At 44.5% G+C, this 27,037-nt stretch overlaps 1 protein-coding gene across 1 annotated transcript in view; it reads right to left on the bottom strand.

Moving 5' to 3' along the window:
- Positions 1-290: 290 nt before the first annotated feature.
- SLC13A1 (solute carrier family 13 member 1) overlaps positions 291-27,037 on the bottom strand; it is a 92,098-nt gene continuing 65,351 nt past the window's right edge. The window contains exons 9-16 of the mRNA XM_081928850.1: positions 22,371-22,490; positions 20,616-20,714; positions 20,416-20,517; positions 14,437-14,540; positions 12,878-12,987; positions 9,912-10,073; positions 8,988-9,125; positions 291-2,438 (exon numbers count right to left, since the gene is read on the bottom strand). Coding sequence (XP_081784976.1) covers positions 2,301-2,438; positions 8,988-9,125; positions 9,912-10,073; positions 12,878-12,987; positions 14,437-14,540; positions 20,416-20,517; positions 20,616-20,714; positions 22,371-22,490 — 973 coding nt within the window. The 3' untranslated portion in view covers positions 291-2,300. The remainder of the gene's footprint in view (positions 2,439-8,987; positions 9,126-9,911; positions 10,074-12,877; positions 12,988-14,436; positions 14,541-20,415; positions 20,518-20,615; positions 20,715-22,370; positions 22,491-27,037) is intronic.

Raw genomic sequence — 27,037 nt, 5'->3', positions numbered from 1 at the left:
TGGGCAAAAAACCAAAAACTGAAGCTCATTCCAAACAAGACTGCTAGTGGGTGGTTCCCTAGACCAAATGGATGGGAGGTTTCCTGCTTCTGATGGGGTTATACTCATTGGTTTGTTTTTGCTTTGGTTCTTGTTTTTATTATGCATTTTGTGTCCCATTATGTATTTTTATGTTGTGAATTGCCCTGTGATTTTGGATGAAGGGCAGAAAACAAATTTAATAAAGAAGGAGAATACACAATAATAGTAATAATAATACACAACACCCTAACGACATGTAACAACACATCTCACTTGAATTTCCACTTTTATTGTCAATTATAATTTGCTCTGTTCATAAAGGTAAAATGGCACATAAAACACTATCATACCCAAACAAAACAGTCTGTGAAAATCCTCCCCATCGCAAGTTGCAAGTCTGGTCCATTATAAAAGCCCAAGTGATGCAACAGGACTTTCTGATGTGACCTAAGATGACAATGATAAAGGGCTCCTGTTGTTTGTGAACTCCTTTACCTGGTGCAAATTAGCCTGGAGAGTTGCAAGATTAAAAACAGTTTGAGTCCACAGTATTCAAACCACGTCTTCTCAAACAGTGAGGTCAGGGTGTACACAGATGTAATAATAATAATAATAACAGCAATAACAATAATAAAAATAAAAATATTCACATCATGCATGCATTATTCCACACACCACATCTTTGTTGCAGAAAATACCTGATTCTGACTCTGATCCAGGTGAGCAGAGCCTCAGACCAGAGAAGCTTCACATCTGCTGCAATGCCAACACCCTCGTGTATTGAAAGCTACACTTCTCTTTGCTGCCCGCCCCATTAACAGTGGATCGATCTGGTCCAACAATCCCATTTCCCATGTCCCCACATACTACAATATGAATGCTATGCAGAACAGCCATCTCTGCTAAGGTGCCTTACACCAAGTGGGACCAAGTCGATATTTTCTATTCTCTGGGGTTTTAAACAGGTGTCTTTTCCAAACCTAGCTAAAGAGGTTGGACTTTTTGTGAGTAATGTATGCCTTTGCCTCTGAGCAACAGCCCTTTCCCATCATTATGGAGGCAATAGAGGGGAACCAGTCTAAAAAATGATACCTGGGCAGGTGATGGATAGGTACAGTATGTGTGCCCTACCCTACTTGGCTTTTGTGTGGCTGGAATGTAGTCTACAAGTACAAGGGTAAGTGTCGCATGAATTGCTGTGCCCACTTTGGGCCCCCTCCCCCCCTTCACTGACATGTTACCCATAGCAGAATGTGCCCCACAAGCTAAAAGAGGTCCCACACCCCTGGAATAATAGAAAAGGTGCTTAATATTTAGCTCAAGAAATACAGCAATAAGGATCCTATTGTCTCACACTTTGGCACAATTATTACTATGATTGATTCTGGCAGAGCTAATTCAGACAGAATCAATACAATGTGGTAAGCTCTTCTGGTTTTAAAATAATAATATATAAACTCCCCATTGGATCATGATGGTTTCCCTCATCATCTCATGCCCACGACTGGGTACTGTGTCTAGCTTCCAGTGCAGAACATGCTAGTTACCACACCTAGGTCTTCCTCATTTAAAATAGTTTAAAATAGATTGCAATGAGCACACACGTGATTCCCAAACCCACATAACCCAGCAGCCGTGAGTGGTATGGAGGCAGATAGGCAAGCTGCCTCTTCTCTGGCCGATGGGTAGTTCTTCCCACAGCATGATCATCTGAAATTTCAGTCGTTCATTGATCGTCTTGGAAAAGATCTTCCTATCAGATTCCAGCAGCAACCATCCCCGGGCAAGTAGGCTTACGTGGAACAAGTGTATGGCACAACATGCTCCACGTGAAGTGATCATGTAGCTCTGACTTATAAGGCACGCATAGAATGCTTCAGTGCACATGTTGGGACTGGAAGACACATTGGCCATAACCTTGAAATAATGGCCTTCCAGCATTTTAAAATCTATTGATCCAGCTATCTGTCCACCCACCCACCACGCTCTTATCCCAGCACCCCTATAGTCATAAACCTACATTATTTGGTGACCCTAAAAACAGGGGCCAATCAGCATTCATAATGAATGTGCGTAACCGCCATTGCAAACTTCCCAACCCTGATGAGTGAAATCCAAACTGATGGGACACTTGCACAGACTCGCTTGCCATTGCAGTATCGAGACTGCAAGAGTCCTGGTTTACCATCTTCAGTGCAGATGTGTCGATCCTTGGGAAGAGTAAACAAGAAGCACAGCATGGGAAGGCGGATCGAGAAAAAGAAGCTGCTACTCCATTCTTAAAGTCCGGTTCTGTTAGCAATAGCAGGTGCCCAACTAGGATATGTATTGAGTTCAAACATGGGCACGCCCCATGTCATGACAGCAAGCATGACAACAGCAACTCCGATGATATTGATACCCAAACCGGCCTTTACCTAAAAGAAAGGGGGGAGGGTAAGGAGAGAAACAATTGAAACAGAAAGCCCCAATTTGATCAAGAAATTTTGCAAAATCACAATTCGCACAGTTACAATCTGCAAACTAGAAAATTCCAGGTTCAAATCTCAGAGTGGTCACAAACCCATCAGGTGGTTTTAGACAAGCCACTAGGTCTCTCATGAGGCAAGGATGTGATAGAGAGGATGTCCCACAGAGCCAAAAAGGTTGCACACCCCTGGATCAGAGTGATGGACTATTATCACAGAGACATGAGTTTAAATTGTACCCAACCATGCAGCTTACTGAGTGACCTTGGGCTGCCTAAACCTCAGCCTAATCTACCTCACAGAGTTGTTGTGACAAGAGGACGAGAGAAACAGTGGCACGCAGTGGAAATTTTTCGTAGGGGAACAGTTAGGGTCTGTGATGGGATGATGAGCTGCTTGTGCGTAAAATGCAAGTCCCTCAGAGTTTGATCAGGTTTTCAAACCTCTGCCTGTGACGGAGCCCCTCCAGCATGGCTGCGTCAATCGCTAGTAGAATCCGAAAGTGGTTGCTTTCGGAATCGTTTCCAACATAAAAGCTCTTTAACGGAAACACGTCTTCTGGACTCTCGGCGTGACAGTTTCCGGCGAGGAGTGGGTGTCCCTATAGGAGGTCCTGAGACCTCCCCACTGTTTTCGCTGGAAGCGTCTCTGAGCCATCCCTCCGACTCACTTTCCCTTGGAGTTCTTGCTCGCCCTCTACTGGTTCCCTCTTCCGCTGCTACTTCTCTCTCAACCTCAATGAGCCTTTGCACCTCCGGTTCTTTGGATGGCAGTTCCCTGACATCCACCTCCCCTCCAGGGCCCCCTTCACCCCCTCCCGTCTCCTCCCCTACGGGCGGTGAGGAGGTAAAACCCCTGAAAGAACCTCCCTCATCTTCCGAAGTCTCGAACACTTCCCTCCACTTGTTGCTGTCCCTGGTCTCTCGGTACTCTTCGTCATCGGAGTCCACTCCCTCTTCCAACTCCGACTCCGCGAACCCTTCCAGTTCCTCTTCCTCGTCGGTGGTGCCGAAATACTCCCTCCTAAACCTTGCTACCGGCTGAGGTTTCCTCGGGAATCTTTGGTGGAACGTTTCTGTTAAAACCTCGTCATTGACTTCCTCTGCAATCACCCAGGTGTTTTCTGACTCCGGTTCCCCTTCCCACGCCACCAAATACTCCACCTGATTTCCCTTCCACCTGGAATCGAGGATTTCCGCTACATGGTTGCGGCGTTCCCTCTCTTCCAAGGCTGGTCCCCTGATGTGCTCCCCTTCACGTCCCCCCCTGTATGGTGACAGTAACGACCTGTGGAACACTGGGTGCAATTTCATGTGGTTGGGTAACCGGAGTTTGAAAGCCACCGGGTTGACCTGCTGAATGACCTCAAAGGGTCCCAATCTTCTGGGCCTCAATTTCTTACAACCCCCTTTGAACGGCAACCCTTGGGTTGACAGCCACACTTGATTCCCCACCCTTATGGTTTCACCTTCCCTTCTGTTCTTGTCTGCCTGCTTCTTATATTGTGCCTTGGCCCTTTCTAAGTTGAGCTGGAGCTGATGATGGATCGCTTCCATCTCTTCTACAAAATGTTCAGCCGCTGGGACGCTCCATCTCTCCCCTCCTTCCCCTGGAAATGCCCTGGGGTGACACCCGTAATTAGCCAAAAAGGGGCTCATCCCTGTGGACACATTCTCCGCATTATTGTAGGCAAATTCTGCCAGCGCCAACTTTTCGACCCAATCGTTCTCTCTGTCATTGACATAACACCTCAGATATTGTTGAAGAATGCCATTTGCTCTTTCCGCCTGCCCGTTGGTTTCAGGGTGCCGGGCAGTTGAAAAATTGACTTCCACGTGCAGCAAGCTCATGAGCTTACTCCAGAACCTGGAAGTAAATTGTTTGCCGCGGTCTGAGATCACCCTCAAGGGAGCCCCGTGCAACCTAAAGATGTGTTCTACAAACAACTTCGCTGTTTCTTCCGCTGTGACTGCATGTGAGCATGCTACAAAGTGGCACATCTTAGTTAACAGGTCTACTACTACCATGATGGCTGTTTTCCCCTTGGACTTCGGCAGATCCGTCATAAAATCTATTGATACCGCTTCCCAAGGCCGTTCTGGTGTGGGTAATGGTTCTAATAACCCTGCCGGCGCCCTTCTTTCCCCTTTGGCTCGCTGACATTGGTCACACCCTCTTACATACTCCCTTACATCTTCCCTCACCTTGGGCCACCAAAATTCCCTGGTAACCAACCACATGGTCTTGTGTTGCCCAAAATGTCCCGCCGTGGGGCTATCGTGCAACTGCTTGAGTACTCTCCCCCTCAATTCACCTTCGGGTATATACAGTGCCCCTTTGTAATACAATGTCCCATTTCTTTCTTCAAAACCTCCGGGGCTCTCGCCCTCCCCCCTGAGACCTCTGAGCTTATCCTGGGCATATTCATCATTTTCCGTTTCCTCTACCAGTTCTCGTTGCCCCACCAGCGCCGCCCCACACACCCAGCGGTCCTCAGGGATGACATGTCTCTCTTCGATCGCCCCCTCCCCTTCCCAATACTCTGGTTTGCGTGAGAGCGCGTCCGCCCTGACGTTTTCTGGGCCTGGCACATAACAAATTTCAAAGTGGAATTTGGAGAATTCCTGTGCCCATCTCACTTGTCGTTGGTTGAGCACTCGAGCTGTTCTCCAATACTCTAAATTCTTGTGGTCGGTGCACACTTGCACCTTGTGTTGTGCCCCAATTAATAAATGTCTCCACCTCCGGAACGCTTCGTGAATGGCAAGTAGTTCCCTGTCATACACCGTGTAGTTCCTCTCGGATTTATTCAGCTTCCGCGAGAAGAAGGCACACGGTCTCCACTCCGACGTACTCCTCCCCGGTTGAAGAAGTACCGCCCCTACCGCCCAGTCAGATGCATCGGTTTCCACTCTCATGGGTTTTCGTAAATCCACATGCAGAAGTTGTTCTTCCGAGGCGAAAGCCCTTTTCAGTTCTTCAAATGCTCGCTCCGCCTCTGCCGTCCAAACAAATTTCTTCTTGCTGCTGAGGCAGTTGGTGATGGGCGCCGTCAAGTGGGCAAAGTTCTTGATGAACTTCCGATAAAAGTTCCCAAACCCCAAGAATCTTTGCACATCCTTCTTGGTCTTCGGTGTCTTCCATTCCAGTACCGCTTGGACCTTGCCTGGATCCATGGCCAATCCCTTGTCTGACAAGCGGTACCCCAGGAATTCCACCTCCTTGGTATGAAACTGGCACTTCTCCAGTTTCACCCACAGCTGGTTGGCTTGCAGCCTGCCCAACACTTCTCGAACGTCCCTCACATGCTGCTCCTCATCTTCCGAATACACCAACACGTCGTCTAAAAAGGCCACACAATTCTTGTAGAGCAAAGGTCCCAGAACGTGGTTAATAAAAGCTTGAAAGCACGCGGAGCCTCCTTGTAGACCGAAGGGCATAACGAGGTATTCAAAGGCTCCCAAAGGGGTGAACATGGTGGTCTTCCATTCATCCCCCTTCCTTATGCGTATCAGATTGTACGCCCCCCGCAGGTCCAGCTTTGTAAAAATCTTTCCCTTCCTTACCCTGGTCAAAATGTCATCAATTCGGGGCATAGGGAAAGCCAGGGGTTCCGACACTGCATTCAGGGCCCTAAAGTCACACACAAGTCTCGGCTTATCTGTGTTTTTTTTGTCCACAAAAAACACTGGGCTGCCCCCCACCGCTCGGGACTCTCTGATGAAACCTCGTTTCAGGTTTTTGTCAATGAACTCCCTCAGCTCCTGCATCTCCCTGTCTGACATGGCGTACAGCTTGCCCACTGGGAGTTGGGCCCCAGGGAGTAGGTTGATTTGACAGTCAAAGGGTCTATGCGGTGGCAGTTTGTCTGCTTCCCTTTCGCTGAATACGTTGCTCAGATCTGCGTATTGCGGGGGCACCTTCCCTTTGTCCATTACTTCCATCCCGGCTAGGGTGACTCTGGCTCCTCCCGGAACCTTCCCCTCCTTGCAGTGTTCTAGGCAATGCGCTGACCCAAAGGAGACCACCCTCTGATGCCAGCCCACTAGCGGATCGTGTAGCGCCAGCCAGCTCATCCCCAAAATGATGGGAGCTCCTCCCAAGGTGGCCACATTAAACGCTATCCGTTCGGTGTGCCTTGCCACCCTCATTATCATCGGGACAGTCTGTTGGCTAACTTCTCCCCCCAACAGCTCTCTGCCGTCAATCGTAGTCACCTGCAAGGGGTTACTTAAAGGGATGGTCTGTATCTGGTGCTCAGCTGCAAACTCCTTACTCATGAAATTACAGGAGCTGCCTGAATCCAAAAGCGCCTTGATCTTTAGTGGGTGTCCGTTTGGCAATTCTAGTAACACCTCTATCACTAAAGCAGGTCTGGGAGGTTCCGGCGTGGGCACTTTCACTGCTCTTTGGCCTGGCTGCTGTGCCCCGACGGTGGCAGCCAGGCGTTGGCTTTTACTTGCTCCTTGCTTTCCTCTTCCTTTTCCCCAACAGCTCCTGCCATCCCTTGCCATTCCTTTCTTTGTGGGCAGACTCTGGCAAAGTGCCCTGGCTGTTGGCAGAGATAACATCTCTTGGTGCTCTTTCCCTCCTTCTTCCGCCCTTCACTGGGATTTGAAACTGCGCGCGCCCGCGCTGTTCCAACTTCCATCGGCTCTGCCGGCGGGAAAGGTGGCTCTGGAATGTCTGGAATGCGGAGCTCCCTCCAACGGTCTCCTTTCCCTTCCCGCTTTTCCAAAGCCCTCGCCTCCTGGCGCGCTCCTATGGACAGCGCAGATTTGGTCAGCTGATCCATAGACTCCGCCCTGGGCCCCCGGGAAAGTTCATCTTTGACGGCCGAAGAAAGCCCCTCTTCGAAAAGCATCTGGATGGGTTCCGCCGATAGGTCCCACCCCAATTTATGAATCAGCATAGTAAACTCAGTCCAGTACTCACGGACAGATCGGCTTCCCTGCTGGCAAGCCTTTAACTGCCTTCGCACCACCCCCTGCTCAATGTCGCTGGAAAACATCAGGTCCATGGCACGAAAAAACTTCCTCGTGTCCTTTAGGATCTCATTATTCGCTGCCATCAGGGGTCTAACCCAGTCCTTCGCCCCCGATTCGAGATGGCCAATTACAAAAGCCACTCGCGATTCCTCGTCGGGGAAGTCATCAAACTGCAGGTTGAGAGCGTATTGCATCTCTGTTCTAAAGGCATGATAGTTCCTGGGATCCCCCCCGAATTTCTGCACCAATCCTGGCACCTTTCTGGCGAGCGGGGTGGTTTTCTCCTTTCCCTTTTCTGCATCCTGAGCCCTCCTCTCCTCAAGCCTCGCCGTTTGCAGCGCCAGCTGGATCTCCAACGCCCTGTACCTTTCTTCCAGGCTTGGACCCCCTCCAGCTGCTCCTGCTCCTCCGTTTCCGGCTGGGTTGCTCATGATGCCTCTCCCTGCACAAGCTGGCTTTCGGAGACTTTCGGATTGCTGTGATGGGATGATGAGCTGCTTGTGTGTAAAATGCAAGTCCCTCAGAGTTTGATCAGGTTTTCAAACCTCTGCCTGTGACGGAGCCCCTCCAGCATGGCTGCGTCAATCGCTAGTAGAATCCGAAAGTGGTTGCTTTCGGAATCGTTTCCAACATAAAAGCTCTTTAACGGAAACACGTCTTCTGGACTCTCGGCGTGACAGTTTCCGGCGAGGAGTGGGTGTCCCTATAGGAGGTCCTGAGACCTCCCCACTGTTTTCGCTGGAAGCGTCTCTGAGCCATCCCTCCGACTCACTTTCCCTTGGAGTTCTTGCTCGCCCTCTACTGGTTCCCTCTTCCGCTGCTACTTCTCTCTCAACCTCAATGAGCCTTTGCACCTCCGGTTCTTTGGATGGCAGTTCCCTGACAGGGTCAGAGGTGCCAGCTTGCAAGTGCAATTGTGGTGGTGGTGAGGAGATGTTGCATGTGAGCATCGCACCTCCTTCCCAAAGCAGGACAGGCTTTGAGAAGGTGGCAGGAGGGCTTTTGGATCCCCTTGGAGCATCGCACCTCCTTCTCTACTCTGATTTACCGGGAACTTTTAGGGGACTAGCCTAGTCCACTGACCGCAAGCCACTGGGGAGAACCATGTATTCTGCCTAGAGTTGCTTAGAGGAAAGGTGATACAGTATGTGTAAATAAATACAGTAAACATCCTAGATGGTTTTTAAAGAGCATTAGACAAATTCATGACAGATGGGTGTATGAGTGGCTGAAAGTCATGATGGCTGTGCAGAACCTGAATACTAGTTTCCGGACAGCAACAATAGAAAAGGACTATTGTCTTCAGGTCTTCCTCATGGGCTTTCTAGAGCCACCTGGTTGGTGTCTGTGGAAAGCAAGACACTGGACAAGATAAGATTACTGGGCTCTTCTTACTTCCTTAAGAATAAGAGAGATGATGTATAATAAGGGTTCTGAGCACGCTGGAAAAGGATGCTATTATTATTACAAAAGACGTCAGCATGGTGTGTGTTATTTGCCCTCGACTTACCATGTCAACAACTTTCAGGTGACCATATGCAAATACAATGGCATTGGGCGGATTTGCTACAGGTAGAAGGAACGCGAACGAAGTGCAGAGGGTGGAAGGAATCAATATATAAAGGGGGTTCACATGGATGGCTTCAGCCTGTTAGAGGAGGAAACAGAAAGTCATGGTTCACCTTCACGGAAAGAAGCACATATCTGAGACAGTCAGAATTAAAATGCAAGCTAGAACCAAAGGCTGCGATCACAAAAGCAGACATGGAGAACCAGGTGGTGCTAGACTACAACATCCACCGTCACCCCTGGCCATTGGCCATGGCTTCTGGGGCTGTCAGGAGCTGGATCTGCAGGTCCACAGGTTCCCTGCATGAACACATAATGTTAACTGAAGTATTTAAAGGACCTTGAACCCATATACATACATTCCTCCATTTTACTAGGCTGAGAAGCAGAGCACCTTACAAGAGCCCATAGCTAAAATAGCCACGATGATCCTATGATCTGTGGGATTTAAAGTCTTTAAAAATAACATTGGATTTATAGAGGCAAAGTGAATACAGGCACGCAGAAAAGAAACCCGCATCCCTGAACACATAAAGATCCATGCAGTATCACTGTTTGTGCATTGGAACACATGCTTCTTTGAATGCAGTGGGACATAATTACTGATGCTTTATATTCGATGCATTGCTATCCATAGGAAATATGCATCTTTTATTATTATTTCCTTGCTTCCATAGAACACCTATACACAACATCATACTCTTTAATCTAGAATTAACTAAACTACCACTCTCTGGTTCGATATTCCCAGCTCACTAAGTCAAACACACAGACACCCAATTAGAGCATGTTTTGAAAGGGTGGAAACTCCAACTTTTTACTTATCTTTAACCACTTTAATTGTGAATGGGCAAACCAAACTCACCAGTGGGGCTAGGATAGGCAAAAATATTGTGATAGTGGCAGGATTGCTGGCTACTTCAGTTATTGTGGTGACAATCAGGGATGAAATGAGGATAGTCAGCCATATGGGCAGCGATCCCAAAGGAGTTAATTTACTTCCTATCCACTCTGAGAGTTTTGAGACCTGTGAAAAGGAACGTTAGCACAGTTATCCGCCAATGTAATTTAATGCATACATATTTTTTCACAAGTACGGCATTTGCAGAATCTGTTAGCCTATCAATACACAGGATCAATACCTGTAAGTAACTGAACTCTAATAGGATTCCAGGCTCCCTCAGTGTGTTTTCTTCCATATTAAATGCATGCCAAGATGCTCAACTTCTGGAAGTTAGTACATTATCACGATGTAAATTGGGGCTAGCCGACATAGTGCCATCCAGCTATTGTTGGATTCCCATCAGCCCCAGCCAACATGGCCAATGGGCATAGAAGATGGGAGTTATAGCCCAACAACATCTGACTACCCTTGATATAAATGGCTATGGGTGAAAGCCTATACACATTTACTATGAAGTAAGTCCCATTGAACTAATTGAGACAGTCAACTAATTGAGGTTTCTGAGTAGCACAACCATGGGTATGAGTAAGCTGCATTCATGGTCAACCATGCTTCAGTCTTATGTCTGAACTTATTGTTGGTTTGTGAGGGGCTGCCAAACAGGATATCAAACTACAGACTGAAGCTGGTGAGTTTGTGCCAACTTTGGTTTGCTGTTGTGTCTGAATTCACAAACCATTGACAAAAGAGTTGAGGCGAGTGTTCAAAAGAGGGCCCTCCAGATTGGTATTTGTGTGTGTTTTTGTTGTTGTTGTTGTTTGCAGATGTATTCTGTAACATGCCTTTGACAGAATAATAGTGCATTAATGGTGGAGTCTGTTTTATTAGTTCTGCAATGCTTTCCCAATGTTACCACAATATTTCCATCTGGATGGGCACTCTTGCACTACAGAACTAGCAGGAAGTTTTTAATGTTTGATTACTGTATGTTTTTATATGTGTTTGAAGCTGCCCAGGGTGGCTGAGGCAACCCTGTCAGATAGGCGGAGTATAAATCATAAAATAATAATAATAATAACAATAATAATGATAATGATAATAAATAATAATAATTACAGGTAAACAATGCTGGTGGACAACAACAGAGGTTTAAATACACTATCAAGGCTAATCTTAAAAAATGTAGTATAAACACAGACAACTGGGAAACATGGGCCTGTGAGCGCTCCAACTGGAGAACAGCCTTCACTAAAGGCGTCATGGACTTTGAAGAAACACAAACTCAGGACGAAAGAGAGAAATGAGCTAAGAGGAAGGCATGGAGGACAAATCCTCACTGTGATCAACTCCCACCCAGAAACCTATGTCCCCACTGTGGAAGGATGTGCGGATCCAGAATGGCCTCCACAGTTACTTATGGACAAACTGTTAAGACCACATTAATGGAAGACAATCTTACTCGGCTGCGAGTGATAGCCAAAGAAGAAGAAGAAAAGTCAACAGATTTTAGAAGGAAACTATGGGACATGCGGGACGCAGGTGGTGCTGTGGGTTAAACCACAGAGCCTAGGACTTGCCGATCAGAAGGTCGACAGTTTGAATCCCCGTGACGGGGTGAGCTCCCGTTGCTCGGTCCCTGCTCCTGCCAACCTAGCAGTTCGAAATCACGTCAAAGTGCAAGTAGACAAATAGGTACCGCTCCAGTGGGAAGGTAAACGGTGTTTCCGTGCACTGCTCTGGTTTGCCAGAAGTGGCTTAGTCATGCTGGCCACATGACCCGAAGCTGTACGCTGGCTCCCTCAGCCAGTAAAGCGAGATGAGCGCCGCAACCCCAGAGTCTGTCACGACTGGACCTAATGGTCAGGGGTCCCTTTACCTTTACCTTTATGGGACATGCACTACTGCAAAAAAGCAGCAGTCACTGCCCCAAAACATTTTGCAGGAGCAGATGGTATTGCAAGTGTGTAACCACCCTGAAAACATCATAAGCACAAATCATATTAGCCATAGTTCCCATTTATACTTATGGTTGACTATGGCTTCATGGCCTATTTGGTTAGTTGCAGAAAGGGAGAAGTAAACTGGGAGAAGAGGGGCTACATGTTTGTGCAAGAAGCTTGTCATCATCTTGGCTTATGAAGCTACCTTTGTGTTGTGCTCATGGTCCAAGCAAGAGGCCACAACAAAGTCCACGCTACACGCACTCATCTTCAGGAGAAGATGACATGCTGTAGGACCAAGGCACAAACCCTCCAAATGCTTGCTGAACTACAAGTTCCATGAGCATTAGTCAGGCTAGTTGGGGCTGGTTGGGAGGTCGAATCCAACAACATCCAGAAGGTGAAACTTAGTCACCCTCGGTATAGGAGATGGTCCTCTAAGCTCCAAACAGCCAAAGCTGTTTGCCCAAAGCAGTTGAGACTATTCTTTACTTTATTGAATAAGGCTTAGCACACCACACTTCTGTGCATAATTTTTCTTTTATTAAATCCTGGTCCGCACCTGGGTAATTTTATGGTCATATTTAAGAACAGTTTTGTTTTAATGCTGCCAATTGTTTTTACAGCTGTTTTAAATCTTGACGTGCTAATGTTTTATTTTATGGATTTGTAGCAAGCAGCAACACACTCCAGAAGGTGGACTAGAAATCTATTTAATGATAATAACAGTCAAAACGAAACCGTTTTCAGAGACAACATTTTACCAAGCAAAGGAACTAACCCTCCAAATTCCCCCTAACTTCTCGAACAACAATTCCTTTCAATTTCTCGCTTAACTGTTGTTCCATTAGAAGATAAATATTACTAGTGGAATAACACCGGACAACTTTTCAGCTCTTCCTCTGCAATTTTCTTGCAAACCAGCTACAGCTTAAGAATATTGTTGTTGTTATTATTGATTGAATATGTTGCAAAAATCTGTATTACCTCGCAGCCATCTGCCAGCGCAAACCCTCCACCAACGAGGATGGCAATTTCCCAGGGCATGCAGGCTTGAAATTCTTTCCAAGTTATCAGTGGAGTGTAATCAAAAACAACTAGAGGAGGGGAATAATAAAAAAAAGAATGCCTGTAAAGATCTGAGGAGGGAAAGCCCATTGCACTGTCTTTCTACTACTGTTTCACACAGAGCTATTCTGAGTCATCTGACTTCCTCAAGCCTTTGCATTGCAGGAGCTGGTTCGTATGGGGAGAGTACTGTATTTGGGCTCCCCACAGGCATCCTGTGAGAACAGGATGCTGGAGCAGCTGGGCCATTGGCCTGATCAAGCAGGCTCTTCCTGTGTTGGAAATGGTAACCATCATGGAAAATGAATGAAGAACTCTCTTCTACATGCTTATGAGAAAAAGGGCACTGTGGTCTAAACCACAGATATGGAAAAGAGGAGGTTTTTGACCTCAAGCCAGTGTCAACTACAGCTATATTATGGGATGCAGGTGGCACTGTGGTCTAAACCATTGAGCCTCTTGGGCTTGCCAATCAGAAGGTCGGCGGTTCGAATCCCCGCGACAGGGTGAGCTCCCGTTGCTCAGTCCCTGCTCCTGCCAACCTAGCAGTTCCAAAGCATGTGAAGTGCAAGTAGATAAATAGGTACCACTATTTATCTGGTGGCAGGAAGGTAAACAGCATTTCCATGTGCTGCTCTGGTTCGCCAGAAGCGGCTTAGTCATGCTGGCCACATGACCCGGAAGCTGTACGCCGGCTCCCTCAGCCAGTAAAGCGAGATGAGTGCCACAACCCCAGAGTCATCCGCGACTAGACCTAATGGTCAGGGGTCCCTTTACCTTTTATATGCTCCATGTCTGCTCTGCAATGTACGCAGAGCCTGGGATGCATCAGGATTCTGCCTGTAATTGTTTTCTGGAAGCCAGTTCTTTTCTCCTGCTCTGGAAGGTAGGGCTCTAACCAATGGCTTCAAGTTACAAGAACTAAACATTGGGAAGAACTTTCTGACAGTAAGAGCTGTTCAAGAGTGGAACTGACTCCCATAAGAGTTGGTGGACTCTCCTTCCTTGGAGGTTTTTAAGAAGAGGTTGGGTGGCCACCTGTCATGGATGCTTCTGCTGAAATTCCTGCATTGCAGAGAGTTGAACTAGATGACCTCGGGGTCCCTCCAACTCTACAGTTCTATGATTCAAGCCCACCCATCCAACAGCAGAAGTCTGGATGGCTTTGAAAAGAAGCTCAAAATATCACTATGCTATAATCTGCTCTCAGTTATAATATTAACTTAGGGTTTATATCCACACTTCCTCTTGTCTCTCTACTTCCCCCCAGGGAAAACTGCTCTTTAGTGTTCAATTGGAGCAAATGGCAATTCGGGTTTTCCAATTTATCGCTAAAGAGCAGGTTTTTCCCTGGGAAAGGGAGAGAGGCCAGGGGGCAATTGCTCCTACCCATGCTTTCTAGGCACAGGATGAGCAGAAGTGTGGACGAGCCTTTATACTTCTGCTAAAGAGGAAAAAGTCAGAGATGTATACTCAACTGTTTTCTCCATTTGAAGTTCTAGACAATGTTTTTGCTGGAATGATGAAGAAGAGGAGGCCAATCATTAAGGCAGCTGTTGAATCCGTAGCAAATCCTGGGTATCTGGGGAAAGAGCCAATGTTTCAGTTGGTCCACAAATATCACCCTAGAAAATTCTGATTCTTTAGCAATAATATCAGACATTACCAGTGTTTGGAAATATATTTTGAGGTGACGGTAAACACGTTAAATTTCTATTTGGCAGGGATGGGAAACATGTGGCCCTGCAGATATTGTGGGGCATGTTTCCCCATAATTCCTTGCCATTGGCAGTGCGAACTGATGAACTGCACTAGCCATGGTCTAGTAGGGTGGCACTGATCCAGCAGAAAGGGAGATTAAAACTTCCCTTTAAAAATAACTACACAAACATTAATTTCAAATGATATGCCAATTTGCAATTATATTTCAAAATAGCAATGATTAACAGAGCATGAATTCACCATGAACGTAGTTTAAATTCAACCAAAGTATGCTTAATCTATTTTGTTTTTGTTTTCCACATTTACAAATAATGCTCAATTTGACTAACAATAAATAACCCAGCAATAGCACAATAAAACCATATAAACATAAATAATAGCAGGTTTTATTCTGAAAAAAGGGCAGGCAATTAATAGACAATAAAAGCAAAAGATATGAGACCAAAGCACGGAACAGCTGAGAAAAGCAAGTCACCTCAGTGGCCAGAGGTTTATTTAAATAAATAAATAAATAAATGAGGGGTCGCCTATGGGTGAAAGGTCATTATGAGCCTTCCTTGGTAGGGAATCCCTATCTGAGTAGTGTTACTGAGAAGGGCATTCCTTGAGATCAGATTGGGTGGGCTAGAGAGAATAACCTCTCCAGAAGAACTCAACACCTGTGCAGGTAATATAGCTGTAAAGGTCAAGGTAAAGGACCCCTGGACAGTTAAGTCTAGTCAAAGGCGACTATGGGGTTGTGGCGGTCATCTCGCTTTCAGGCTGAGGGAGCCAGTGTTTGTCCACAGGCAGCTTTCCGGGTCATGTGGCCGGCATGACTAAACCACTTCTGGTACAACAGGACACCGTGACAGAAACTGGAGTGCACAGAAATGCCGTTTACCTTCCTGCCGCAGCAGTACCTATTTATCTACTTGCACTGGCATGCTTTCAAATTGCTAGGTTGGCAGGAGCTGGGACAGAGCAACGGGAGCTCACCCTGATCAGCAAGCCCAAGAGATTCAGTGGTTTAGACCACAGTCACCCGCATCCCATAATATAGCTATAGTTGACGCTGGCTTGAGGTCGAAAACCTCCTCCTTTCCATATCTGAGTCTCAACAGGAGACAGAAGTGATGAAATGCAACCTTCAAGAGGGTTAACAAACTGAAAGACATCGTCCTCTTTCTATGTTGCTCCCGATGGAAACATGCTAATGGGGACAGATATACCCCTGCTTTAAGCCATTTATATAATGTCTTCTTTTGTACAGTGGTACCTCGGGTTGCAGATGCTTCAGGTTATAGATGCTTCAGGTTATAGACTCCACTAACCCAGAAATAGTACCTCAGGTTAAGAACTTTGCTTCAGGATGAGAATAGAAATCGCGCAGCGGCAGCAGCAGGAGGCCCCATTAGCTAAAGTGGTACCTCAGGTTAAGAACAGTTTCAGGTTAAGAATGGACCTCCAGAACGAATTAAGTTCTTAAGCTGAGGTACCACTGTATATTTTTTACTACAAAGCTTGATGACTAAGCTTTTGGGGACGAAACGTCGGATTACTGGAGCGACGTCCGAACACTGAACAACTGATATACCACAAGTGGACTCTTTATTACTGCGTTTGCAATTATTTAAGATAAAATCTATTTTGGAAAGAGAGAAAAACGAACACCGAACCACTGATATATTACCAGCGGGCTCTTTATTTACTGCATTTGCAATTATTTAAGATAAAACCTATTTTGCAAACAAATTAACTTTTGCCATCTTATGGGCGTTTATTGTTTGTTTACAGATAGTTGCCTTGGCGATATTATCTTGCGTCTATTGCAGTGACATAAAGTTAGCCGAAGCATTTGTTTTTAATGAGTTAATCTGAAATGCCCACAAGAAACAGGAGTTGTGGCAAGCCTCACGTGAACTATTCTGTTCAGGTTCTTACCATCTCAAGTGTTGCTATGGTAACTCTATGCTTTACAGGAGTAAATGTAAATAATGTTTAAAAATGAAATCAGCAAACGATATGTTTGTGTGTGATGTTCTTAATCAGATTTAATAATATAGGGAAACATGCCAAACACTTGAATGAACTTTCCATTTCCATGCTTGCAGACAAAATACAAAGTGTATTTACATGATGAGGCTAATAAAACCTTCAAAAATGAAAAGCTCATTTAGATATTTTGAGGAAAATTAAAAATGTTAAATGTAACCACGTGCATATGGATGCAAACAAAATCTAAACAGCAAAAAAGAGAAAGAAAGGAAATGTCCATTTGTTATATCTTGGCATCATTTATTTATTCTCTTGCATTTATTCCCCATCTATAATGGATCTCAAGGCTGCAAACATGTGCTTTCTGGGTGAATACCAACTCAAACACTGCCCAGGACCAGACTTCAGACTATGCCCTAGCATTATAATTAAGTGCTTCTGATTTTATCAGGTTAGGCTGGATATATTATGCTATTAAAATGGTTTATTTTAAAGTAGAATGATACATGCTCACTATTAGTCCCAAATGAAAATGGACTTGGGGAAAACATTGGCGGAGAGTCCAAAGGATCGTGTGTGTGTGTGTGTGTGTGTGTGTGTGTATTACGGTAAAAATGGACAGATTGCAATAATAAATATCTGCTTTTCTCATATTAGCAGCATCTGTTTTGTTAAAGCCCATTTACCATGAGAGCTTTTCGCATCCATAGTAGGCTACAAATGTTATGTGAGATGACCAAGTCAGTGACTTCTTCGATCTCAGAATAAATCATTAGGACTTCTCTCTAAAGGCTCTGCTTTATAAGAGGTGAGGATCGTACACCTCCCATACTGCTTTGCTCTTACTTAGCAGAAATTAAGATAGAAGATAAAATAATTGCAATGCGCCAGTCTGTGTAGGTTTTTTATGGCCCCTAAATAATTCACTGATACTTAGAAATAAGATGGCAACAGGTGCTGAAATCCATTCTGCTAGGCCTGAGAATCAGCAATTGCAAACTGAAGAGAAGATGGGTTTGCCCACTGAGGGAATGCGTAGCAATAAACGGCAACAAACGGAGGCAATCTTCTATGCTTCCAAGAAACAAGCCATAAAATACATTATTTTCTGTTTGTCCGTCCCTCTCCTTGTGCCCCCTGCCCTCTGCCCAGAACTGCTGCGGAAGGTTGGGGGAAAACCCAACTCCAATTAGAATAAACAAGTTTCGTTTCAAATATTCAGCGACTTTAAAATTATTGGATGTGTTTTTAATTGTTTTGTTTTGTTTTGTTAATTCAATGTTTTACGTAATGTTTTTGTTTTTGTAATGTATTGTACTGTCTTGTTTAATTTCTTTTTTCTTCTTTTTGTAATTTTTAAACTGTTAATAAATATTTTTTTAAAAAAACAAAACAAAAAACCCAGAATGTATTTAGGGAGCATGGGGGATGTACATGGGGAAAGAAGTATGAGGGGAAGTTCTATTTCGCAGACAGAAGTTCTTGAGGTAATGGAGCTATTCATTGGCGTCTGCCCTGACCGACAATATAGCAAATATCAAAATGCCCAGCTGGAGAAGAACAATTGGAGCTATTTCTCTGTGGCAAAGTGCTATATCCTGCCTCAGCCACTTTCCCCAGCCAATCATTTGACTCAGCTGAGAAAAGTTTCAGCCATGAAGGAGCAGAAAAGAGGAAACTGTTGAAGCCTTCCCCTCTTATTCAAAGGTTAAACCCTTTTCAGGCCAGGTGCCTGGAAAGTTATGCTGAACAGCAAATATGTTTGAGCACTATAGGGTCTGCCAGCTCAGGGTGAATCTACACATGGGAGTCGGGGGGGGGGAGAAACCTGCTATAAATACTGTAAGTCATAAATTAAATCGTTATAACAAAAGGTAAAAAATGCTATGTAAAATCGCACAGAAAAGTTTTGTGCCGCACAGCGCCATCTGGTGTTGCATGTTTGCAACTCATTCAAAACACTGCTTTTTGACTAACGTAGCTGAGTCCTCAGTAAGTGCAAGAAATACAGTTGTACCTTGGGTTACATACGCTTCAGGTTACAGACGCTTCGGGTTACAGACTCCGCTAACCCAGAAATATTACCTCGGGTTAAGAACTTTGCTTCAGGATGAGAACAGAAATCATGCAGCCGCGGCGCAGCAGCAGCGGGAGGCCCCATTAGCTAAGGTGGTACCTCAGGTTAAGAACAGTTTCAGATTAAGAACAGATCTCAAGGACGAATTAAGTTCTTAACCTGAGGTACCACTGTACAGTCAAACTACATATATAGGAATGATAAATTTGGTACTGCAACTTCCTCACAGAAGCACTCAAAAACAGTCCTGCCCAATGACTGTAATATCTAAACAGCAGGTATTTGAAACAACTGAAGAAGTTATGTGTGTTACCCAAGCAAACATTACAAGGAGACAAGAACTGAGGATATTTGAAGGTGTGATTTATGCTCCAACCCCAAATAGGTTTAACTTGAAGTAGAACTGATTTCCACGTACAGATTGGAGCCTTAGGCACACATCGCTGTTCATTATTTGAGGTACAGCTTCTTGGGTTTTCAAAAATGAAATATAATGGTGCTTTGGGTTCATTATGGATAAATAAAAATCTGTCCTCGTGAGAAGTGGTGCACTAGGTGTGAGGCTGAGTGGGAATGGCATAGACTGAAACAGATATTAGATATAACCACCATAGCTGTGGCTGACTCGGTTAAAAATGGTAGGCACTGTTACTGAAAATGTGGTGGTGCTGGGTGGCCTAAAAATGATTTTTTTTTCTTTGTGGGTGATACCTCTGTGTGGTGTTTGTGCTGTGTGTTATATGTGTATGTGAGCATGTACATGCATGTGTGGAATGTGGAGTAGCCAATGTCTAATTCGGGCCTGCTGCAAATTCCTCACTGCTCTGCAATTTTGCAGCTCTTCCTACTCTGTTACTCAGGGGAGTCTGTATGTGTGCATGCTGTATAAATGTGTGTGTGTACAAGAGAGAATATGGGATAGCCCCCCACTGCCAATTCTGGCCCTGGCCACTTTTGTTGTGGTGCTGTTTCAGTGCATTGAATACCCTCCAACATTTATTCGATGAAAATAGGGATGTCCTGTTCCACCACAACTTTATTATTTATACCCCACCCAACTGACTGGGTTGCCCCAGCCACTCTGGGGCAGCTTCCAATATATATAAAAACATAATAAAGCATTTTAACCTGAAGGAGTGTCTCCACCCACATCGTTCTGCCCGGACACTGAGGTCCAGCTCTGAGGGCCTTCTGGCAATTCCCTCACTGTGAGAAGTGAGGTTACAGGGAACCAGGCAGAGGACCTTCTCGGTGGTGGCGTCTGCCCTCCCATCAGATGTCAAGGAAATAAACAACTATCTGACTTTTAGAAGACTTCTGAAGGCAGCCCTATTTAGGGAAGTTTTTAATGTTTGATGTTTTAGAGTGTTTTTAATATTCTGTTGGAAGCCGTCCAGATGGGTGGGGTATAAATATATTATTATTATTATTATTATTATTATTATTATTATTATTATTATTATTATTGTTATTATTTTAAAAAACCCTTCCCTATACAAGGCTGCCTTCAGATGTCTTCTAAAGGTTGGATAGTTACATCTCCTTGGCTCAGGAGTCAGATATTGTCAGCACATCCAGTACGATAGCTTAACAAATCTTCAAGACCATCAACACGGATTCGTTTGCAAGCAAGAGATAATGCCAGCCCCTCAAAACTGGACAATGATGCTTATAAACTTACGCTGAAAATAATGAAGCCCAGCCAGAGATGAATCCAGGGTCTCTAGTGAACCATAACAGGGCCATGAGAATGAAGAGGACAAGGGTGATGATTTCTGGGTAGCTGCAACAGAAGAACAGCGAGTGTCAACATTGCCCTTTCAGTATGTTTGCTTTGACATCATTGTAACATTGTGCCTGTGGTTCAGCCGTCTGTCTTACCTCATCGGTCCAAGTTTATTGTATTCCTCTTTAATCACCTGTGCGGAGGCTTGTTCCCTGGGTGACTTTTCCTTGCCACACTTGAACATTTCTTTGAAACTAAAATGGAAATAAGAATAACCAGTAAAGGGGTGTTTTACATTTAAAGTACTGTATGAGTTTCTCTTCCTGTGGCTTGGATCCAAAGGCCTGAGCTCAGTGGGATTTTTTTGGCTCCCTTCCTTTGACCAGGAGGCGACTCCCCTCCATTTTGTATCACAAATTGCTTTGGAGATTCTGTTTTGTTTCAAAAGAGGCTTGCTATGTGGGGATCTGTTTTGAAAATGCAGTTCAAAGCTCCTTTTTGGCAGGAGGAACTGGTTACACATCTCTCTGGATCCAAGCCACAGTCCTTGGAACAGAAATAACCAATGCCTTGTAATTCAGAAACGTAATGCTTTATTTCAAACCATAGTATCATGTATGGTATGTGTACTGTAATGTATTGGCAAATTTGGTGTTTTGGTGCACATACTTTATAGCAGAGACAGTAAATGGCATGAAGTCAGGTGGGCTTCCTTTGTATAAACGAGAGTAGCTAGCTCCCATTACCCTCAGCCAAAATGGCCAATGAACAGGGATGATAGGAATGATAGTGGACACCATGTTGAATACCTCAAAAGCAAAATCCCTGCAGAAAATCTTGGAAAATATGCTCTCTATTCTTGGGGAAATTATTTATACCACCTAGTGATTTGTATGTGAAAAGGGAAAGCAATCTTATGCTGAAGGTCAAATCTGATGTGATATTAACTGTGCAACTCTCAGTTACATCGTTTTCTTTGTTTGTTTGTTTGTTTAGTAAATCAGGACTGTGGTGTGATGGGCAGGGGATTCTAATATGTTCCTCATTCAGATACCAGTTCTCTCCTGCTATTTATGCTATTTATTAATAAAAGCAGTCATGCAACTTCCAGCTGTTAGGATGAATGTCACTTACGATAAATCATTTGTTGTGACTTATTGATGCTTAATTACAATCAAGCAATATATAAATGTTTGGCCCACTTCAGCATAAGGCTGAATTGTGAGCAAACCATGGTTCCATTACCACATCTTTTTGGGGAACGGTATTGGGAATTAGAATTCCTCTTTGGGGTTCAGGCTAACTCTATCTTTATCCCTTTACTTGAGGGATAAACCTTATCAACCCAGAGCATTGAGAAGATTATTCACTGTAGCAGCTATACAATAGGACTTTTCCACCCGAAGGTTTCACCCTATGAGTGTGGGTTGCATATGCAGAAGTCCTGAATGATGAACACCATCAGTCCACATGCAAATATTATTTTGGACTGGGCTGGTTTTGAGTTTCCAAAAGCATGCCTATTTCTACACTACAGGGATGAGGAACCTGTGTCCTCCAAAAGTTGTTGGACTCCAGTTCCCATAATTGGCCATATTGGAGGGTCACAGCAGCCAAATGTAGCCAATGTAATGCCATCCAGATGTTGCAGACTCCAACTTCCATTAGTCCCAGGTAGCATGGTCAATGATCAGAAAGATGGGAGTTGTAGTTCACAACATCTGAAGTTCACAACCACATAGGCTACCTTTGGCCTTCATGAGTAAAAGTCTGCCTCTAGTAATTGCTGGTGAATTTTCATGAATGAAGCCACCCATTCTCGTTCTAAAATATGAAATGATTTTCTACAGTATACTATTCTCCTTGCCTCGTCTGTCATCACATGGATTGCACTGGGCATTTATACTTACTTGAAACCCAGGAAAAGCCACAGGAGCCAAACCCAGGAAAGGACCAGTATAATAAGAGTGATGGGGATGCAAAGAATAAACCAGGTTCCAAAATTGATGCACTGGCAACCTGGGTACCGCCTGAATAAAAAATGAGAAAGAAACTGAGGTTAAGACATCACTATTGCATCTGAAAAGCAAGATACCAGTTAAGACAGGATCCCTGGGATGGGCTGAAGTATTGATACACTTACACACACCCTGTCCAGTTTTAGATATGAAAACCAGCTCTATCAGGAAATGAAGATGGAATATGACTTCACCTCAAATGTAGATTTGAATGACAATGGCATTATTGCACATTTAACAACAATAGTGTGAACTCACTGGCCCTGTGTCACTGAGTTCCTGATCTCACTGCTTGACTTCCTATGGCTTCCTTTTAAGAGAGGGAGACATATTAGTACCACAGGTACCTAGTGTGACACTGGGTGGAGCTGGTGGTCTCCCCCTTTTTATGGAAGGTTTCAAAGCCATGATAATATGTTCCCCTGTTCCCCAAGAGCTATTCATAATATGCTGCCTCAGCCTTCATCAACCTGGTGGTCTCTAGAAGTTTTGTACTACAACTCCCATCTTCCGTAGCCAGATGGACAAAGGCTGTACTACATGATAGGGATTCGGATGAGGTTCTCAATCATGAGGGAGATTTGCATGAGTACAGGAGGCTCCCTACTCCATAAGTCTGCCCTTCAACTTGTAAATGGCTTGTACAGTTGGGGAATGTGAGGCTTAAGTGAAGGGCTGGACTTGCCAGTTTTCCTCTTTGCTACATGATTATGATCACATCAAGGAAGTGAATGCTCAAATAGGGCTTATAATGACAGCAATTTTCTTTTTTTCCATCATATGAGCAAAGTTACATGATAAATACACACAAGGAAGATGTGCATATACACATAGATATATAAAGGAAAATATAAACATTGAAAAACCAGACATTGTTTCAAGGTTGGATATTTTCTTGAGTCTTACTACACCAGAACATTCCAAAGCTCCACTATATGCTTCGTAACCCAGACACTGATGTTGGGTCACCATCTTTTCTTCAGCCATAGCATATGGCTATTTGTGCGGTGGTCAGCACATTACCAGTTCCATATCCACTGATAAGATCACGTCTTTGACTTAACCACGCAATATAACCAATGGATCAACTGGTGGATCATATCCTGTTCAGAGTTTTACCTCCATTACCTCTTTGTAATATGGTCTAAGCTTTTTATTGTGTGAGGCGCTTCAGCTTTATGGAGGCTGAACTGAGAGACTGAAGAGATGTTTACTCTCTTTATGTCATCATACTGCTGGTCTAGAGCTCTTGTTTGCTACCAGATAACTAGGATTGCATTCCCCTTGCACTGACTTCTGCAGTCACCAAGTGGTGGGAATCAAATCAACTAGGGAGCATGAAGCGATCCATTATATCACAATCGCTATACCCCAAAATAATTGGGTAAGACTCTGTCACAAAGCCCTCACATAGCTCTTTTAGACATCAGTCAGTCCAGACGATGATATGAATTCCTGATCCACCCTGGCTAAGGGAATTAGCTTTAGTCATCAGAAACTACCCAATGAATGCTGAATGTACTATGATAAATAGGACCATGAAGCACATTCAATGGGCTTCCATGTACATAATTGATTGAGCTCAGTTAATTGAGCAGTATAATGTTCAACTGACAGCATTTAATGTTACAGCATTTTACAAAAGGCCTCCTCCACCTTATCCATGTAACAGAACAAACCACTTAATAATTAAGTAATTGTTAATTAAGTAATCTATAAACCACAGTTTGAAGTTCAGAGGGCCTTCTCGGTAGCAGCACCCACCTTGTGGAATGCCCTCCCATCAGATGTCAAGGAGATGAGTAACCATATAACCTTTAGAAGAACTCTAAAGGCAGCCCTGTATAGGGAAGCTTTCAAATGTGTAATATTTTGTTATGTTTTTATATATGTTAGAAGCCGCCCAGAGTGATTGGGGCAACCCAGTCATATGGGCAGGGTACAAATAATAAAGTTATTATTAATATTATTATTATTAGATAGCTCTATGGGGGGGGGGAATAGGAGTCTTCTAACAACTCCCAGCTCCCTTAACAAACTACTGTCCTCAGGATGATTGGGGGCCAACCATGTGGTATAAAAGTGCTTTAAATTTATAGTGTGGATGGGGCTCAAAGTAGAAAATATGTTGCTGACTGTCTTTTACAGTTCTCTTAACATCTGCAGTGTAACCTCCTGAGGCAGGGATGTATAAACAAGGACCTTGACACAAGTTACACATTGCAAGTTCCCTTGAGTGACAGAACCCTCTCCGCATAGCAGTAGCCTGAACTTGCCACATGTCAAAGTCAGATACAGATGCGCAGCTTAACAAACATAAAGAGTTTTTATAATGAGGAAAGGTTTCATTAAGACAAGAGCTTTGTTTGATTTTATTAAGCTCTCTATGGGACAAAGGTGTCAGACTTGACTTAAGAGCTGCAAAATAGGCAAGGCAATTTCTTTGATGGGACCTTGCTCCTTTGGAGAATCTGTATGTGATTCTCCCAGGGCAGATAGCAAAAGTAATGTCATCCGGAATGCCAAAATCACCCAGCATACCAAGGTGAACTTGAAAGCCTCCACTGTCAGGCTGCAGCTTCCATGATATGGGCTGTGAGAATTGGCTGCAACAGAAAAAGTCTGGCCTGTGCTAATACTATTTCCACCTTCAATGAAACAAAAACTCATTTCACTGTCGTTAGTTGGCCTGGTAACAAGGCCCATTGATCATGCCCAACCTTACTGTGTGAATGCCTAGGTGGCCAAAGCGAGTGACATCTCCTTGGGTATGGGGGTGGGAAAATAATTTGCTTTCCTTCCTCATTGCTCACCGTTTCATGTTTGAAATGGTAAAGCTACTCCGATGTGACTTCAAGCCAACACTCCTACTGCTTGACATTTCCTCTGAAATGTGCTTTCGCAGTGTGGGATCAGAGATTTACGGTGTCCTCCCGATCTAGCAAAAACTAAAGTCCTTTAGGGCACAGTAAAGGTGTCAGCATTCGGAGAAAATATTCATCACGGTGTGAAAAACGAAGGCACAACATGTTGTGGGGATGAATGCACCAGCCCAAAATCAGGAGGTTCACTGGCCCTGTGTACTTGAAAATACAGAGGCTGTGCTACCCAATGATGAAGATGGTTTGCAGCGTAAGCTTAAGTAACTATAATAGCCAAACTAGGATTGTTCAGGCAGCCTCTTTGCCCAAGAAAAACACACTTTGAAGATGATCTGTTTGACCTTAGAGATTTGGACTATCACACTGATAGTAAAGGTAAAGGTACCCCTGACCATTAGGTCCAGTTGTGGATGATTCTGGAGTTGCGGCGCTCATCTCACTCTATAGGCCGAGGGAGCCGGCGTTTGTCCACAGTCAGGTGGCCAGCATGACTAAGCCGCTTCTGGCGAACCAGAGCAGTGCATGAAAACGCCATTTACCTTCCCACCGGAACGGTACCTATTTATCTTCTTGCACTTTGATGTGCTTTCGAACTGCTAGGTGGGCAGGAGCAGGGACCAAACAACGGGAGCTCACGCCATCGCGGGGATTCGAACCGCCGACCTTCTGATCAGCAAGCCCTAGGCTCTGTGGTTTAGACCACAGCGCCACCCGCATCCCTTATCACACTGATAGGATCCTACAAAAACAAGACTGCATAACCTGTTTTAACAGCTCCCTTCTATCTCCACCTTCTTCCTCATGGCTGCTGCCATGCAATCTGCATTAATAAATGTTTGAATTTAAGTGATTTATACCTGCAGTACTGACCTTGACCAAGCTTATTAGGACAGACCTGGGGATAAGATTGTTGCTCTGCAACGGGGCTTTCATTATCTTAAGATCATTCTTAAGGTTTTGTATATTATGTTAGATTAACACACAAATCCGCCATGGAGAGTGACTCTGAATCATAACCAAATGGAGCCTAGAGGAGCAGCTGTAACATGAAAAGCTGACGATATTAATGCCTTTTGATAGTTCTTTACTCTGGGCTCTGTCATGTTCCCTCCGTCGATTGGCTTGTGTTTATGTTTTATGTCCCTCCCTTTATTTATTTAGGGGATTTTTAGCTCACTCTTCATTAAAAAATAATCTCAGAGCAGGGCGCAGGATAAAGCAGGAACATATAATGCACAATAAAATCCTGGCACAAAAAACCAATAAAGCAGTACACTCATCATCACAATGAACAACAGTGCAAGCCAGAGCGGGAAGGCTACCCAAATCCACATCCAGTTTGGTCAAAGGCTTGGATCAATGTGTACTTTGGCACCCAAAGCCCGGCAAGGTCAGTTCTAGATGAATCTGTGAGGGCATTCACATTCCCACCAAGTCTCCCCTTTAATTCCAGGGGCAGTCCTGGATTTACAGAAGCTGTCCCAGTTTCTGATTTGATCCCAGAATGTCCCCTTTTCCTTAGGACACCCCAGTGCTTTTTCCTCCCTGGGGGGAAGCAGGGGGACGCATACCCGTAAACATTTTGTGAATCTAAGTTTGACCTCATTGAGGGGGAGAATTTCAATATGAATAGGAAAATGAGAGTACCCCTAAACATTTTTTAAAAATAAAAAAAGC

Source organism: Podarcis melisellensis (genome assembly GCF_964234715.1).
Source record: "Podarcis melisellensis genome assembly, chromosome: 10".
Classification (NCBI taxonomy): domain Eukaryota; kingdom Metazoa; phylum Chordata; class Lepidosauria; order Squamata; family Lacertidae; genus Podarcis; species Podarcis melisellensis.
This window is presented reverse-complemented; position numbering and strand designations above follow the sequence as displayed.